Source organism: Purpureocillium takamizusanense, chromosome 10 (genome assembly GCF_022605165.1).
Source record: "Purpureocillium takamizusanense chromosome 10, complete sequence".
NCBI classification, from domain to species: domain Eukaryota; kingdom Fungi; phylum Ascomycota; class Sordariomycetes; order Hypocreales; family Ophiocordycipitaceae; genus Purpureocillium; species Purpureocillium takamizusanense.
Genome location: NC_063077.1, coordinates 1,002,218 through 1,019,029, shown reverse-complemented (window position 1 = coordinate 1,019,029; position 16,812 = coordinate 1,002,218). Strand labels below are relative to the sequence as shown.

At 62.5% G+C, this 16,812-nt stretch overlaps 6 protein-coding genes across 6 annotated transcripts; 4 read left to right on the top strand and 2 right to left on the bottom strand.

Moving 5' to 3' along the window:
• The first annotated feature begins 138 nt into the window (after window positions 1–138).
• Window positions 139–2,009, top strand: JDV02_009828 (uncharacterized protein). Its single transcript, XM_047991518.1, has one exon. It carries the CDS (start codon window positions 402–404, stop codon window positions 1,704–1,706), a length of 1,305 nt encoding a protein of 434 aa, XP_047847530.1. The 5' UTR covers window positions 139–401; the 3' UTR covers window positions 1,707–2,009.
• Window positions 2,010–2,310: 301 nt separating this feature from the next.
• JDV02_009827 (uncharacterized protein) lies at window positions 2,311–3,107 on the bottom strand (the record flags this gene model as incomplete). The annotated part of the gene is made up of 2 exons (XM_047991517.1): window positions 2,875–3,107; window positions 2,311–2,748 (listed from the first exon to the last, which is right to left on the bottom strand). The coding sequence occupies exons 1-2, from the start codon at window positions 2,956–2,958 to the stop codon at window positions 2,311–2,313; spliced, it is 522 nt and encodes a 173-aa protein (XP_047847529.1). The 5' UTR covers window positions 2,959–3,107.
• A 1,298-nt stretch (window positions 3,108–4,405) lies between these two features.
• On the bottom strand, window positions 4,406–6,009 carry GPI2 (D-stereospecific aminopeptidase; the record flags this gene model as incomplete). Its single annotated transcript, XM_047991516.1, has 2 exons — window positions 4,406–5,643; window positions 5,733–6,009. The coding sequence occupies 2 exons, from the start codon at window positions 6,007–6,009 to the stop codon at window positions 4,406–4,408; spliced, it is 1,515 nt and encodes a 504-aa protein (XP_047847528.1).
• A 4,865-nt stretch (window positions 6,010–10,874) lies between these two features.
• Window positions 10,875–11,575, top strand: JDV02_009825 (uncharacterized protein; the record flags this gene model as incomplete). The annotated part of the gene is made up of 2 exons (XM_047991515.1): window positions 10,875–11,359; window positions 11,428–11,575. 2 exons carry the CDS (start codon window positions 10,875–10,877, stop codon window positions 11,573–11,575), a joined length of 633 nt encoding a protein of 210 aa, XP_047847527.1.
• Window positions 11,576–12,799: 1,224 nt separating this feature from the next.
• JDV02_009824 (uncharacterized protein) lies at window positions 12,800–13,843 on the top strand (the record flags this gene model as incomplete). The annotated part of the gene is made up of 3 exons (XM_047991514.1): window positions 12,800–12,915; window positions 12,974–13,557; window positions 13,656–13,843. 3 exons carry the CDS (start codon window positions 12,800–12,802, stop codon window positions 13,841–13,843), a joined length of 888 nt encoding a protein of 295 aa, XP_047847526.1.
• A 1,241-nt stretch (window positions 13,844–15,084) lies between these two features.
• On the top strand, window positions 15,085–16,482 carry JDV02_009823 (uncharacterized protein; the record flags this gene model as incomplete). The annotated part of the gene is made up of 1 exon (XM_047991513.1): window positions 15,085–16,482. The coding sequence occupies one exon, from the start codon at window positions 15,085–15,087 to the stop codon at window positions 16,480–16,482; it is 1,398 nt and encodes a 465-aa protein (XP_047847525.1).
• Between the last annotated feature and the right edge of the window lie 330 nt (window positions 16,483–16,812).

Sequence of the window (16,812 nt, the reverse complement as noted above, 5' to 3'; positions counted from 1 at the left end):
ACTGGGTGGTGGTGGTGCGGGATGGACCCACTCTCGACCACTACTTCGTACCTGCCGCCTACCACTGCCGTTAACGTTTGGGACGCTGCCTGCCTGCTCCGTCCTCGTATACATCTTACTTGGTGCACTCTCTCATATCCGCAGCGAATGTGTAGCGATGCTGGCGCAGGCAGCAACATGGGCACTTAAAATCATACTCTTACTATTCATCTTGCGGCTGCTGCCTTTTCCTTCAATAATCCATCTAAAAGCCATGGACGGCTCTGCGTGGTAACCGGCCTTGACACTACCCTGCACAATCGGTCTTATTCCCAACAGTGCTCTCCTCCCCCTCCGTCCAACGTCAACTCACCTACATACTCATTCTCCTTCTCTCTCACCTTCTCACATCCCCCTCAGCCATGGCCTCCGCCACAGTCAAGACACGCATCCTCATCATCTCCGACACGCACGGCGCCAAGCCCCACGTCAAGCCGCCCTCACGCACCAGCGACGGCAACAACCAGCCCGGCGACGACGGCGGCGACAACGACAACGAAGACGAGCTCACCTCCTCCCCCACCGCCAAGCTCCTCCACCACTCGCCCACCGGCTTCCGCGACCCCCTGCCCGAGGCCGACGTCGCCATCCACTGCGGAGACCTCACCCGGCGCAGCACCGTCGCCGAGTTCGCCGCCACCTTCTCCTTCCTCTCCGCCCTGCGCGCCCCGCTCAAGCTCGTCATCGCCGGCAACCACGACCTCGCGCTCGACGCCGAGCACTGGTTCGCCGGCTTAGACGAGGACGAGGAAGAGGACGAGGAGCAGGACGAGGACCACAAGGAGTGGCAAGCCCGTGCCCTGCAGGAGTGCCGCGACGACTACCGCGCCGTGCGAGACATCGTCTCCCACGCCGAGGCCCACGGCGTGCGCTACCTCGCCGGCGAGGGCACCCACGCCTTCGCGCTGCCCAACGGCGCGCGCCTCTCCCTCTACGCCAGCCCCTACACGCCCGCCTTTGGCGGCTGGGCGTTCCAGTACCCGTCCGGCGAGCACGCCTTTGGCATTCCCTCGCGCGCCTCTGCCGTTGACGCCGCCGTTGACGTCGTCGTCACGCACGGCCCGCCCCTCGGCGTCCTCGACGGCGCCGGCGTCGCCCAGCTCCGCGGCCTGCCCCCCGAGCACCCGGCCACCGAACACGCCGGCTGCGACGCCCTCTTCCGCGCCGTCCACGCCGCCCGCCCGCAGCTCCACTGCTTCGGCCACATCCACGAGTCGTGGGGCGCCTACCTCGCCACCTGGCGCGACGACGACGATGACAACGCCGACGATGGTGAGGCCGACGGCGAAAGGGCCGACGCACAACATCTCCAGCAGCAGCGGCACCAGCAGCACCAGCCTACCGTGCACTCCGCCATCGACTCCTCTGCCTCACAGTTCGTCCTCACCGCCCGAGAGCTCAAGCCCCAGACGCACGCCGACCTCCCCGCCGTGACGCCCGACCAGGTCCGTCGCCTCGCCCGACTTAGCAGGCAGCGGTGCGTGCACGTCGACACCACCGCCGACGGCGGCGGTCTGCCAACGCGCCTGCAAAAGGGTCGCCAGACGCTCTTCGTCAACGCCTCCATCATGGACATCCACTACCGGCCCTCGCAGCTGCCGTGGCTGGTCGACCTCGATCTCCCGCGAGCCGAGGCGCGGCAGGATGATGCTGGGCCCTCCACCTGAATGGCGGGGGTGCGAGACTTGGTTTGGCGGGCGTTGACGAAGCAGCGATGTTGCTTCAACGTGATACCATTATCTAGACATTGAACCGCCGTTACTGTTTTGGAAACTATGAGTCTGCGACATTTGCATTAGAGGACCAGCCAGCATTGGTTGGTCAGAGAATAACCTGAATTTGGAAGCCCTGGATGAATGCATGATCGATCACGCTGGGTTGCATGAGCGCTAGAAGTGTCTGCCACACAGTCACTCGAAAGTCGAGTATATATATATAGAATAGGGCCAAAAGGAGTATTCACGAACCTATCATACGTTGAAGCAAAAGATATCCCACCGACTCTCCGCTCGTGCGCGACGAGAAGCACGGGTCCCAACAAATGGCACCATCTTCGGCCTGGAAACCAGCGAAACGTATGCGAAACGTATGCGGCACTGTACCGTACAAAATAGAGTCTCCCCTGCACTGCGGCGTCACCGAAAAACGGGCATCAAGTCCCGCGCGCATCCATCTCATGCTATGTGAGCAATCATCGTGCCCAACTTTCTTTCCAGTACCATTACTGTTCGGGACGCCGGTGAGGCGGGGCTAGAGCGGCCAAAAGCGACTTTACAGGGCAACGGCGACGGCGACAACGGCGGCGATGGCACCAACCATAGGGCCGGCGTTGGCACCGGCCGTGATGGCGGGCTGGCTTGCCGTGGGCGTGAGAGCGCCCGTGCCGGTTGGCTGGGCGGCCCCGCTCGTGGTGGCGGCGACGGCGCTGGTGGAGCCATCGGCCGGCGCCGAGGCGGAGCTCGGGGCCGCCACGCCCGTCGGCGGCGGCGTCGGCGTCCCGCTGGGCATGTCGACGCTCTTGCCGACGCTGGCGCAAATCTCGTCGCTTGCATTCTTGACTTCCACAATCTTGGACGCATCGCACTTGTCCAAAAGGCACTTGAGGGCGTTGGCCGTCATCTTCTGCACCGTCTCGGGCTTGCAGAAGCAGGCCACGTCGTTGGGGTCCGTGCAGCCCGACAAGGGGATGGCTTCCTGGAGGCAAGGGACCTGCGCCGCGCCCCATGGCATGTCAGCGACACGGGGAGCCATAGCGGAAACCATGCAACACCGCTTGGCACCCAGTAGGGGCGGGCTGCCCTACTAACGTTAGTCGCAGCTTGGGCGTCGACGTACCGAACACGCTGGGAACTTGGAAAAGTCAATGGCGGCGGCGGCGGCGAGCCCGGAGAGGGCGAGGATGGCAGCGGCGGTCTTCATTTTGGCCAAGGACGAAAAAGAGTGTGAGCTCGGGAGGGAGTAAGGCGCGGCTTTTCCCTTTGAGTTGATGTCAAACAGATGTTCAACACAGCGCGGGCGAGTGAACGAAGGCGGAAGACGCAAAAGCAACGAGCGATGGTGAGCGAGAGAGGGCTGGACAAGGTGAGGAGAACCCAGGCAGACGGACGTGTTGGGCGGGCGGGCCTCACTTCCATTTTATCGACAGGAGGATCGCAAGGAGGGGGCAGCTCCTGCCCCCCCCTCCTCCACGCCCTCTTTCTTCATCTTCCTCCTCCTGTCCCATAGGCCCTTACTCACTCGCGAACCCAACCGTGAACGACGCGTGGGCTGGACCCAGAAGAGGCAGGCCGCAGTGCATGGATTCGGTACATGGGACAGTACATGGGACAGGCGATGCACCCGTGGCGGCGAGCGAAGGCGCGTGACGGTGCCAAGTGATTTCTTTCCGTCGCGTTACTACTAGGTACTACCTGCTTAGTTAGTACCTAGTAGTACTCCGTGTACGAAATAACTACCTGTGTGATGAAAACAGCAAGCCCGAGCTTCCGCGATGGCGCGAATGCTCTCCACGGGCAGTGGGCTAGCCTGGGCAACAGGCCCATAATCTTGGCCGGAAAATACCAAGTAGTCTTTGATTGCATTGGAACTCTTCATTTATCTACATCTTGGCGTCTATGCTAAGCACCCGTTGCGGAGTATAGTACTCGCGGGCGTTGCGTTAGTAGGTACCGTTCATCTGCTGATTTCGACGATTGTTGAGGCTAGAGAGGAGAGAGCAGAGCGACTTGATCGCCCGGGGCCGTATTACGCCCAAGGTCGTGCTTGCTTGCTTGCTTGCTCCCCCCCCTCCCCAACACTACACACATATCCAGACGGCGCTGACAAACAAACACACGACAAGGGGGGGTCCCAACGGATCCTCATAGCGGGACGCGTGAATCATCAATGCGTCCTGCACACTAATAAACACTCTCCCCCGTCACCGTGGCCGTTCCGACCTCCAATCTTTGGGCTCTGTTGCTTGAGCCTTCCCAACGCTGGAGTCCGGATTGGGTCCCCTGGCGAGCCTTGCTGCTGCCGCTGCTGGCGATGAATAAGGGAGTTTGACGGGTGGTGGTTGGTGGTCGGCAGCGAGGCCCCCCCAACACGAGCTCAAAACGGTCGTCGCTGGATACTGTTCTCCTGTACAGGGCACGCATAACCAGGAATGAGCCGCGACTTGGGCCGTGGAGCAGACGGGGCCATCTGTGATCGAGCAGTCGTCTTCGCTGTCAAGTCGGCCGAGCACATGGGCGAGCGGGTGACCAGTAGAGTTTGATATTGACCCATCAATGATCTAGTAGGCCTCATGCTATTAACGTATTGCTGTCTGGCCCCTCGCCGGTCCTCCATACGTCGTGGGCCGGCGATGGGCTGTTCTATCCGTCTATCTGTCGTCCCAGCGCGTCCTACTCATGATGATGGGCCGCGCCGGGTCCCACGGCCCACGAATTTCGTTCTTGTATTTCTGCAGCCCGATGAGCCACCAGCTGCACCCTCCCGTGGCGAGGGCCGCCACCACCATGCCAACTACCATGCCCACGGTGCCGTTCTTCCACGGCCAGCCGCCATCCCCGCGGCGCGGGTCCGACACCACCATGCCCACGCCCAGCCCGGCGCCGAGCACCAGCAGCACCGTCTGCACTACGTGGTAGCGCCAGCTGCGGTGCCGCACGTGCCGTCGGAACACAGGGAACAGCCCAAACACCTGGATGCTGAAGAGGGTGAGGCTGAAGACCTGCTTGGTGGAGGGCAGCCGGCTGGCCAGCACCGTCGACGCCATGAGCGCCGCGTTGGTCGACAGTGACGCCGGAAACTTGGCCCCGACGCCGCCTGAGTAATCGAAGAAGAAGATGTTGACGGCCAGCAGCCAAAATGACATGGCCCAGATGCTGTCGCTCGATGTCGACTTGGTGAGCGACTTGAGGATCGGGCTGAGACCCAGCAGCGTGCAGTAGATGAGCAGCGCCGACTTGATGGTGCCGAGGCGCTGGTGCGCCCGCGACTCTTCCGGGTCCGACATGTTCTGCTGGGGAGGCGGCGGCAGTAGCTCACCGCCGGGGCCGAGCTGCGGCTGCTGTGACCCGAGCGACGTCGTAGACGCCGACCGAGGCTGCTTCAAGGCGCTGCTGCCGTTGAGGTGGAGGTTGGTCGTGGAGCTGGCTGCCGAGGGCGTCGCGGACGGCGTCAGCGAGGCGGCGGGCGTGGACGGAAACGACTCGGTGCGCAGCGGATGTGGTGGCGGGCGACGCATGCTCGCGGCGCGCCCTCTGCGACGAACGCTGCCGGCGCGCCCCAGACCCGTTGAGGTGCTGCTGGTGCCGGCACCCGCGCCACCCGCGGCGAGGAGGAGCTCGTCGTCCTGGTCCTCCTCCTCGGAGACCCATCGCTCCCACAAGAGCCAGCCGAGAGAGGTGCCGAAGCTGCTCCAGCTGGCGACGGAGACGGGTGAGACGCGCTCCTTGAAGATGCCGACGAAGCAGACGATGAATATGATGACGGAGCAGACGTGCTGCAGGATAACGGTCGAGTCGGCGACGAGGGGCCAAAAGTCGTAGGGCTTGAGGCGCGGGTTGCGCTGGAGGTTCTCGAGGAAGGTGGCCTGGTCGGTGTAGTTGTCGGGGTCTGCGAGCTGGACCGTCAGCGGGTCAATTCGGCTCGGCAAGGCAGGGAAAGGGGACAGCTCAGTGGGGACAAGGGAGGAGAGCGCGTACACGACTGCTTCACCCACATGAGCTTCTTCCAGGCGCGCTTCCGGCGGCGGCTGGTACTGCGATCGGAAGCCATGTGCCTCATACGGGGTAGCGACTCGGCGGCGCCGTCAACGTAGTCTCCGCTGGTCGCGGCTCCGGACGCCCCTGCGCCGCGGCGGAGGTGCTGGGGCGGCGGCGCGGCATCGTGAGGCGAGAGATGGGAGCGGCCGAAGCCGCTGAAGGTGGACGCGTGGGTGAGGGCTGGGAATGGGGTCTCGTCGTCGGTCGGCGAGGGCATGCTGGTGCCGCGGGACAGGACGACGGGAGGGAGCAAGAAGGAGAGGGCGAGACGGACGGACGGTTACTGCTGCGGGCGTGGGTGGGTTCCGCGTCGTAGCGGCGGCTGTCGTCGCTCTGCGGGCCGAACGGCAGAAGCCTCGTTTTCGTGCTCGTACGCTCCGGGAGCGCGCAAGGTCCTGCTGGCTGGCCGGACGGTAGCGCCGGCGCGGTGCCGGAGGGTCGCCTGGGCTTTGCCAATCGAGGCGGGCACTCTCTCTTTGTCTCGCGCGCTCTTTCTCTCTCAGTCGTGCTGCTGCAGGCGGGGTGGCGGCGGCGCGGGAGCCGACGAGGGCATCACGGGCCAACAAGCCGCTATCGTCAGGAAACGGAACCCCGTTCTCGACCGCGCGACACTCGGCCGGGGGGGCGCTGCCGCTGCTGCTGCTGGTGGCGGTGGTGCTGCTGCTGAGAGGTGGAAACTTTCCAAAGACAGATAAGCTTGATGAGGTTCGGTGCAGCAGTCTCGGTTTCTCTCGTGTCGGGGCGAGACTGTCAGCCTGGCAAAAAACACACGTGGGGCGTCAGGGCACCGCCACTCGTCAATTCGGGGGGAAGCGACGATGGAAAGGTGGTGGTGTTTGCATGGCGCGGACAGAATGGCAGTTCCGTCCAGCCTGTCTGGAGCTCCGGTCCGCGCACCTGCCCCAGCCTCAACACACTCGTTGGGGTGGTTCAACGCCCGTGGCAGACGGGGACGTACCCACCTAGCGCATCTGCACCCACTGTGCAGGTAGCTATTGCCGTGAGCTCGGCACTAGCGCATCCAGTAGTGGACGATGGACTGGGCACGTCAGGTGACGATGGACGGACGTCGAGGCCTTGGAGGGCGAGGGCTCAGGCTCATCGCTCGGCGATTTCTACAGTAGGGATTGCACTGACAAGTGGTTGTTCTAGACCACCAAAAACTCGGTAACACCAAGTGGGAACCTCGAGATGGAACCCGAACCATCGGGTTCCATTGATACCATCGCTGCAGCTCGTGGAGTTGTACCGTTGCTCCCAGCTCCCACTCTCACCAGCGAGCCTTCCCCTCCAGCTGGCCGGGCCTCGCAGCCTCCACGCACGCACGCACGCAAAAGCTTGACTTCTCCAGTGGGATGGGCAGATGGACAGACCCCTGCCGTGGCGCAACTTGGCTTTCTGATAGCGTGGCCCCCAAGGAACCCCCCGCCCATCAAGCATCATGCTCTTGGGAGCGTTGCATTCCCTCCCTCAACTCTCTTTTCTTTTTGCGTCTTTCTTTTCTTTGCTGGCCCTTGCCGCCCCCACGGAGGGCCCGACATGTGCAAACTGCATTTGCCCGCCCGCCGGATCAAGCTCGAAGCCCAGTCCGTGGGGAAAGTGCTTCTGCCTCATTACAGTGCCTTAGTAGAGTAGTGCTCGTAATATCATGTGGGCGGTTGCTCGGCGCTTCTCACTTTGCACTGGGCGGTGCCGTGGCGCAACGCTTCGGGAGAGAGACGGATGAGGAATTGCGGGCTGCTGCGCATTTGCGCAACTAACCACAATCCACTACATCGTTTGTACGCATGTGCGTACTGCGTAATTCGCACTTGCAACGGGTGGGAATGGAACTCAATGCGTTGCGCTGCCACGGGCCTTTATTAGTGCCGTTGCTGCGGCTCGGGGCTGTGGGACAGACTCGGCGTGGCTTTCCGGGACATCGAGACCGAGTCATCAAATATACAGTACGAAGTATACTTGGTGACATTTAGTCATGCAGTTCTCCCACCGAAAAGGGCGACCAAGACGTGTCAGACTGGACCACGACGCGCACCTCGCCTCAATCCCACGCACACGCGACGAAGGAGTCCAGACGTCTCTCAGGGCAGGGCCAGACAGGCGATTGATGATCTCCGCGGATTGGTGAAATTGGCTCCGGGTGACAGGGGGAAGGGCATTCCCGCATTGGCATCGCATCTGCGACATAGAGGAAGCCAACCGACGACGACGAGGACGATGGCCACGCGTCACTCCCCTGCTGCAAAGGGACAGGTGGAGCGAGGAGGGGACGGGAGAGAGAGAGAGAGAGAGAGAGAGAGAGAGACAAGGACAGAGAGACAGAGAAGTAGCCGCCGGGTGATCCATCGCCGTTCTCTCTTCCTGGACACACTCGGAGCCACCATGTTCTCGCCTTCGCCTTCGAGGATGACGGGCCCTCGCGGTACTTGTAGATGTCCTGCTGCGCCTTGGGTGAGTCGAGGCGCGCGGGCGGGTTCTCGGCTGTCGACCGAAATGGAGGGCAGGCTGGCTGCAATGCTGCGCAGCCCTCGCCCATGGGCCAAACGAGAGGGCCTGTCCTCCACTCCCGTTGTCGCACGCACCTGTCTGTCTCTGCATGTCCAGCTGCGTGGCCGACGATGCGTGCTGCGAAGTACCTTAGGTACCCTTCCGCAGCGGATACCTGGCCGGGTCGGGCGTGCCGACCGTGGCGCTGTTGCGGTGCCGCTCTCCCGTCCACAGCGTCGACTAATATAAGTGAGCTACGGCCCACAATCACGAGTACTTCCCGAAGCCCTTTTGGGTTTGGTTACTGGCCCGTTTGCCTTCCTTGTGGCCCTCGTACAAGAAATAAGGGTTCCTGGGCTGCGTGCATGCGTGTCTGGGGTGTCGCAATACGATGAGGGGGCTCACGCCGTCTGGTCGTCGTCGTCGTTTCACTTCGGGCGGCGGGACCAACTCCAGAGGGGGCGAAGCACGCGCCCCTGTGCGGCCTTGTGGTGCCTTTCTGGACCTTGCTTGGTTTTCCACTGATGACAGCGGCGAGCCGATGCAAGCAAGGGCGGCCAAGGCACGGGCCGCCTGCGACTTGAGGCAACTCGCTGCAAATTTATTTACCGGTTCGGAGGTGAGCCCTCGTGTCGGGATCATCTCTCCCTCCCCCTCTCTCCTTGTTGGCCGCATCCGTCCTTGCCGTGGAGAAACGACAACCATGACGGACCTGACTGGAGGGGCATTGACGAATGGAGCCACCACCCTAGTTTAGTTGCTCGGCCACAGGGCTGAAGCGGTGCTGGACGGGGGATCCATCAATCAATGGGGCTCATGATGCGAGCCAGCGTGGATCGCGCGACGGGGTGACTGTGATGGCTGGGGCCCGCTCCATACCATCCATGCATGCCGCTTCCTCCTGCAACGGTCGAGTTACAGGTATTTTTGGGCGGCCCGTCCCCCCGTCAAAGCCTCGTGTCCCGTGCATGCGTGTTGCTGCGAGCGAGCCAAGCGAAGCGGAACCCTGCGCATGCCAAGGTGTCAGCGGTGCAAAACATTCTGCCTGTCTCCGTACCCCAAGGCTGTCGACAGCCGCATCTCAAGGGCGGGGGGGCCCGTGGAGGAGGGGAGAGGACGGGACTGGGGAGGATTAGTGGTCGGTCAACGAGTCTGGCGTGCGAGACGGACGGATGCGTCTACCACTGGCGGCGGCAAGGGTTCGAGCTGTCGGGAGGCGTGCGTGGCCGGCACGCGGCCTCCCCCCCTCCCCCGTGCTAACGCTGGCTGCCTGGGATTGGGAGGAGGCATGTTATTGTTAGGAGGATGGATGGCAGGGGCTTGCGGGAGCGGCACCCGACTGCCTTGCAGACAGGCCAGCCCAGCGCAGTGGCTTCCCACCTGCTGCACGATCCTGTGCAACGGCAAGTGTCCGATGGATGGAGGACGTGTACATGCGTACCTGTACCCAAGCATGCATGACAGTGCGGCGCTCAAGAAGTCGAGGCGACGGTCCAGCCAGCCAGCCAGCCAGCAAGCAAGGATGCAGGCAAGTAGCTCCCGTTCAGGTCAGCCCAGGCCAGCCATTGGGGGTGGTGTAAGAACGCCATAAATGGCGACCTCCACTCCACCTGTGTGCCTGCTCTGTCGCTGGAGCCCGGGCAGGGCTCGGCCTGGCCTGGCCTGGACTGACGCCCTCCCTCCACTCCCCTCGGCGCGCCGCCGACTCTCCTCTCTGCTGCGCCCAACCTACTGCCTCTAGCGCCGGGCCCAGAAAACCAGCGCGTCCCCAGTCGGCGTCCATCCCTTTCAATTGCTGCGGCTCCTCTCCTCCATCCACTGGCCTGCCCACCCCTAAGAAAGGAACGCCCCGAACCCCAGTTCCATCTGTCTGTGCGCCCCCGTGTATAATACTCTCCCACCTGCTTGGGCCGCCCAACCCTCGACGGCGCCCTGCCTCTGACCTGCTCGCCCTCTTACTCTCTTGCCCTCTTACTCTCTTGCCCTTGCCGTCAACTCCCATATACTCGTGGACTCCTGGGACGCGCACCACCACGTCTCTTGTCAATATAACGTTCCCCACACGTTTACTCGTCGTCGTCTATCGCCATCTTGGCCCATTCAATCCGTGTGATTGACAGCAGTCCCGTTGGAGCCCCCGTCCCGTCTTGCCGGCGTTGAGGTAGACAGTGCCGTGCTGCGCACCGAGCGTCGCCGCCGCAAGATCGTCTGTTGGTCACACTCGCGCTTTCGCCGAGGCAGCTTTCGAGAACAAGGGCAAGCGTCGACCGCACGGTATTCGAGACAATCGCCCGTCAGACTGCGATAGGCATCTCACGGGCCACCCAACGACCGCACGCCCGTTCCGCCACTATTGTCTGCGGCTCGCCCTCACAATACCCTGGGCCCGCAAGCGAGTGATATAACCAGACGCGCTCCCCCCTAAACATTGCTCTTATCGCCTAGACCACACGCCTGGGACCCTGTTGAACGCTTGGGAACTCACTCACCCACCCACTCACTCTCCCCCCATCGTTGCGAGTACGTGCTGTACGTGCTCTGTATCCAACGGTGCCTCTTCGCCTGCCGCAGCATCTGCAATAGTCTTCAACTGAGATGAAGCCGCTATCTGTGCTGCTCGGCGTCGGCCTCGTCAGCGTCAGCCTCACCGCTCCCGCTACGGAACCCTACCAAGTCATCACCACCGAGGACGGCATCCCCATCATTCGAACCAACATTGTTCGGGTCGAAACCCCCGCCGCCGCCGCCGCTGTCCCCTACGCTCCGCCATCTCACTCCGTCATCTCCCACTTCGCGAAGCTAGCTTCGGGCGCCTTGGGATGGCTCCACGTCCCCGGATTCCGTGTCGCGCCCGTCTTCAACCAGGACACGCCCACCGCCGTGGCCGACTCCAACGGCGACGTTTGGAGCGGAGGCTACGGCAGGAAAGGCCACGGCAAGGGCCGCCACGGCCATCATCGCCATCGTCATAACCGGAAGCCTTTCCATTTCTACCCCCGGCTGAGCCTGAAGGACGGACTCCCCTTTATCATTGTGGCCGTCTCACTGTCGGTGGTGGTTGCCTGCTCATTGTTGAGAAGGTGAGTGCCAGCAACGCCCTCGGTGGTCGTCTCCCCATTTTCTTTTTTCTGATGCTAACATTGCTCAGGACGGCTGCCGCGCTCAAGGGCGAAGAGAACCCGCCTGTCGACTCTGCCCTGGCTGAAAAGGGGCGCCTGCAGCGGCGGTTTGAGGACTTGCAGACGGGCGCGAAGACGGTCTCTGGCCCCGTCGTCTCGCCTGCTGAGAGCTGCTGACAGGAGCATTGCGGCCACGTATCGTCTTTTCTTTGAGCACGGCGTTTTGGATTTGCAGCGGCATTGGAAGGGTACGAAGCGATAGAGTCTGGATCAAGAGCCACACAGGGCTCAATATCTATTGATTATGATGAGGCCATTGTCGGCACAAGGAGAGATGAGCAGACGGCACTTAATACGATGTGCATTGGAACGAGATGGAACAGCACGGCCGCAACGGAACCAGGAGCATGACGCCTCGATTCGACTCCTTGGCCGAACTCTGCGGGCCTTTTACGGAGAGGCTTGTTGTGGGCGCCGAACGCCTTGGATGATGGAAGGGGATCCGGCGCCCACTCAGATACCCAATTTACTCAGATTTACTGAAGCAGTCAAAATTTGATGAGACTGACAGTCCCCTAGTTGTCTGGCGCACGACGCACGACTGCTAGGATCACGCTATTTTCGGCAGAGAGCCCCTCCTGAGCCAGCTGCTCGGCACGTGGAGTACAGCGCAAGAAGAGTGAAGTAAAGCAGCTGCTCATAAGAGACTTTTACTCGTAGCATCCCTGCTCCCAGGACCTGGTTTTGTTGAGGGAGACGGGAGACGAGAGACAGCGGGTAAACCAAAAGTGGCAGGTGCGCCATCCGGGTCCTTCCTCTGGCCATCGTCGTGCTCGTGTTGCTCCTTCCTGAGATGATGCCGGATTGATCACCTGATGCGCAAGGGGGGAAACACATACCGTACCCGCTTTGCTGGCACTTGGTAGTCGACTGGCGGAGTCGGCGGCATTGTTTCAATCAGGGATTGGGATAGAGCGAGCGCAGGGCTCTGCGTGTCTGCGTGTCTGCGCCGCTGTCCATTGTTTCTGCCGTCCATCGTCGGGTTTCTCGTGTCCATATATGACGGGCCCCTGCTATTCTCACTCAGCCTCTCACCTCATACAGCGTATCTACACATGTAGGCATGTAGGTTATCGACCAAGTCCCCTTCTCCCTGGTCCGCCAAGCCTGTTGTTTGCTCATCGCCACTGACTGGGCGATCATGCTTCGTACTAGGTATGGAAGTGACTGACAACCAAGTTCCCAAAGCTCTAGCTCTGGCTCCACCCTCGCGCCGGCCCCGCACATTGAGAACCTCGGCTCTCATAATGAAACACTACATAACTGCAAAGGCACTGACTGCTTCCTCTAGTCGACTGTGCTCCTGAAGCCTCAGAGCAACGCTTGATCGATACGGGCACCATGACCACGTACGAATCTGCCCCCAATCGCTTCGTCACTGTCGGCGACACTCGGTTTGCCTACCGATGGCTCGGTCAGAGGCACGGCATCCCGCTCGTGCTGCTCATGCACTTCAGGTTCGCGGGTCCGGCGCTCCCCTGGCGACGCAAATGCATACTGACCTGCTATACGCAGAGGTACCATGGACCACTGGGATCCTGCCTTGATCAACCCGCTGGCCGCGGCACGGCCCGTCATCCTGATAGATAATGCCGGCGTTGGGCGCTCGTCAGGCGAGGTGCCAAAGACTTTTGCGGGATGGGCGCAGCACTATGTCGATGTGATCTGCGCACTCGGAGTCAAGCGTGCAGACATAATGGGGTTCTCCATGGGCGGATGCGTCGCACAGCTGGTCGCCCTCAATGCCCCGAAACTCGTCCGCAGTCTCGTGCTCTGCGGCACGATCCCGAGCGAGGGCGAGGGCGTCACGCACGCGCCGTTAGGGCCCTTCAACCAGCTGAAAGCGGCCGCAACCGACGACGAGCACCGCGATGCCTTCCTGTCCACCTTCTTCACGGGCTCGGAGCGGAGCCAGGCCGCCGGGAGGGCGAGCTGGGAGCGCATCGTCAACGCCCGCCCGAACCGCACGCCTGCCGTCCCGGCCGAGGCCGCCCATCGACAGGCCGTCACGTTTGCCAAGTTCATGGACCCCAAGCAGGCCAAGGATGCATCTTACAACCGATTCCATGAGCTCAAGCTGCCTGTCCTCATTGCCAACGGTATGTGCCATGCCATTCTTGCCGTCCGGTGCAACCCACGGGCACCGGCCACACCGTACGCATGCATACGTAACAGCGCACTGACTTGGCGAGTGTAGGCAACGAGGACCTGCTGTTACCGACAGAGAATAGCATCCTCATGTGGAAGAAGCTGAGCGGCGTCGGCGCCCAACTGCACCTATACCCGGACTCGGGTCACGGTTTTCTCTTCCAGAACGCCGGCCCTTTCGCGGCACTCATCAACACTTTCCTCGACAGCGCTCCTGACCAGGCCAGCAGACTGTAAACGCTTATGTCGGCATTTGGGCCCGCGTGCCAGGAAAGGGCCCCGTGCACGTGGCGATGCGACTCGCGTGACACGATGAACGAGGTTGCATCTGGAGCCCGAACGCCTTGGCCCGGGCGGGCCGCCACGAGAGAGGCGGGCCGCATCGTCCCGTGGTCGCGACCGGCGTATCGGATCCGAGATGGTGGACTTTACCTGATTCAAAAGGGGGCATGTTTGGCGATCGACGCAGGGCATTGGCTCGTGGGCAGCACGCAGGTAAACGGGTGCGACCCATGCAGGCGACGGATCAGGCAGGGGACAGACATCTTACTTGACAATACCTTCGCACACACAGACACCGTCATGTCCTACAGCAGCAGCGAGCACATGCCGTGGGCAAGGGGCCGTGACGAGACGGGACTGATGCATCCAGATCATCGCCATTGCGGGCAAGCTGGGCGTCGTGGAAAAAGCAAGATGCGACTCGTTTGGGCCATGGCGGCAGGTCGTCAAGAGCGAGGCGGTGACATGGCACCCCCGACATGGCGCCATGTCATCCATAGTGGCTAGTACCACGGACTTGGCGGCAGATGGTGTTTGGTGACGACGGGCCAGAACGGGAGCTGCGCAGTGGTGGGTTCGTTCCCTTGGGTTGGGATATGCGGCTCCCCACGTCAGGTGCCTGAGACAATGACCAGGTTCCGTCACATGGACGGCCGGTGGGAAGGGTCGCCATTGGGCGGACCGGGGGGGTACAAGTGATCAGAGGCTACGCGAGCTGCAGCTAGCCGCCGCCCTCGAACAGACGGTCGGTGAGGTGGACGGATCCCTGGCCGGCTGACTGGGGTGGGTGGTTGACGACGGCTGGGGCCGACGATGGCTTCTCTCCACGCAACCCGATTTTTCCCATTCGGCGGCGAGCGAGACGGTCGCGACGCACACGGCGATGACGAAGCTGGCGGGGGCACCCAGCCAGGCTGGAACGGGCCACGCCGAACGGGGAAGCCAGGTCTTGATGGCTTGAGTCCCGGTAGCGTGGGTGGTGTCTCAGTCACCGCACCGCGCGCTGCTTTCGTCGATGCTGTCTGTCGTTGTTGGCGACGTCGTTGTCCGCCGTCGAATGGCCGCCCCTGGTTTAAAGGGCGCTGATGGCCGCCACTTTGTTCTTCACCTAGTACCAACCCCCCTCCACTTGTCCCGGTGTGCTCTTGGTCCGCCATCACGCGCCGTCTCACCCCCTTGGGTAGTCGTGGACGGCCATGGCTTTGACGGCGGAGCGCCCGCTTACACCGACAGTGACGACGACGACGACGACGACGACAAGGCTGCCGGGCCGCACAGCCAAGGCCGAGCCGGCGTCTGAGCCAGAGCTGCACTCCAAGTTCGCGCTGCTGCCGGCGGAGCTACGCCTCAAGATATGGGCCTGCGCAACGGAACCCCGCGTGGTGATTCTCGACGACCTCGTGCACCGGGCGGGGGCGTATCCGCTGCCGGCCGTGACGCAGCTCAATGCCGAGGCGCGGGCCGAGTCACGGCACGGGTACGAGCCGGCCGGCCGGGGCTCGCACGTGGACTTTTCGCGCGACATCATCGTCTGCGATGCGAGCATCTCAGACCATAAGGAAGGCAGGGCGCGGGCCCTCGAGGCGCTGGCCCCGCGCGTGCGTCGGCTGGCCTTTTGGGACTGCTTCCCGGATGACGGGCGCGTCGACGGGCTGCCTCTGTACTCGGCGTACCTGGCGGCGTGCTACAACAACAACAACAACAACAGCGACAGCAACAACAATCACAGCCCGCAATTTTCACTCCAGCAGCACATGGGTCAAGGGCAGGCGGAGCATGGGGAGGACGGATCCCAGGCCGGGGCCGTCGTTGGCCGGGTTGCCTTCGATCGGCTGTGGTTCCCTAACCTCGAGGACCTGTGGATCGTCAAGGTCGGCGAGGTGGACCGCTCGTGGGAGCTGGGGCCGGTGGCCATCGACAGGAGCGTGCCGGCGGAGGTGAGGGCGCGCAGGACGGCGCGCCAATTCCGCTACTGGGTGGACGATGGAGTGGTGGAGATGGCGAGCCTGGACTTGGACGAGCCCGAGACCAAGGCGGTACTGCGCCACGGACGGTGCGGCAAGCCCGACTGCCGGGAGCTGAACCGGGGCCGACCGACCATGGTGTCTAAAGTGGTGTTTGTGGATGGGCGATACGGGGACGGTGGCGGCGGCGGCGGGGGGGAGAGGCCAAGGGGGATGGGGTGGCATCAGCATCCGGGGGCGCAGGCAGAGCGTTGGCCGCCGCCAGCATCAGCATCATCATCTTGTTCTTCTTCAGCATCAGCACCAGCATCTCCATCAGCGGCATCAGACTCAGCAGCATGGGCACAAGGACAGGCGAACGGGGACGACTGGAGGCGCATACGGCCATGGTCGACGTCGGAAGACCCAGACCCGGGCAAGGGCGGGCACAAGGACACAGCGGAGAACAGGATGCGGTGGATCATCGTGGAGCGAATACTGACGTTTTCACTGCGGTGGGAGGGTTTCGGCGACGTCGAGGACGGGGCATCGGCGTCGGCGCCGGGAAATGGACCGGCGGCGACGACGCCTCGGCGAAGGCAGTGGCGGCAACGTCGGGGACGAGGCGTGTCGAACGGGGCGGCGCCGTAGGCCGCCAACGCGAGATATCAGGGAGGTAGACAGGAGGTAGACGCGTGTATGCTGAAACGCGAGAGGCGCCCATCGAGTGAATACAGTACGAGGGACGCGCGTGTGTCGTGGGAGTGAGACGGATGGCTCGCTGCATTGCTATCTCTACTCGTCGACAGAGGAAAGCAACGGTACTTTGTCTTTTGAACAGAAGCCTAAGCATAGAAAGCGTATATCGAATCCAAATCCCCCTCGGGGCCTTTGCTGCTCCTCTCTGGCACCTCGTGTGTTCCGGCCAAGCTCTCGCCGTATAAGTCGGGGGTGTACGATGGCATCGCACGCAGCGCAAGA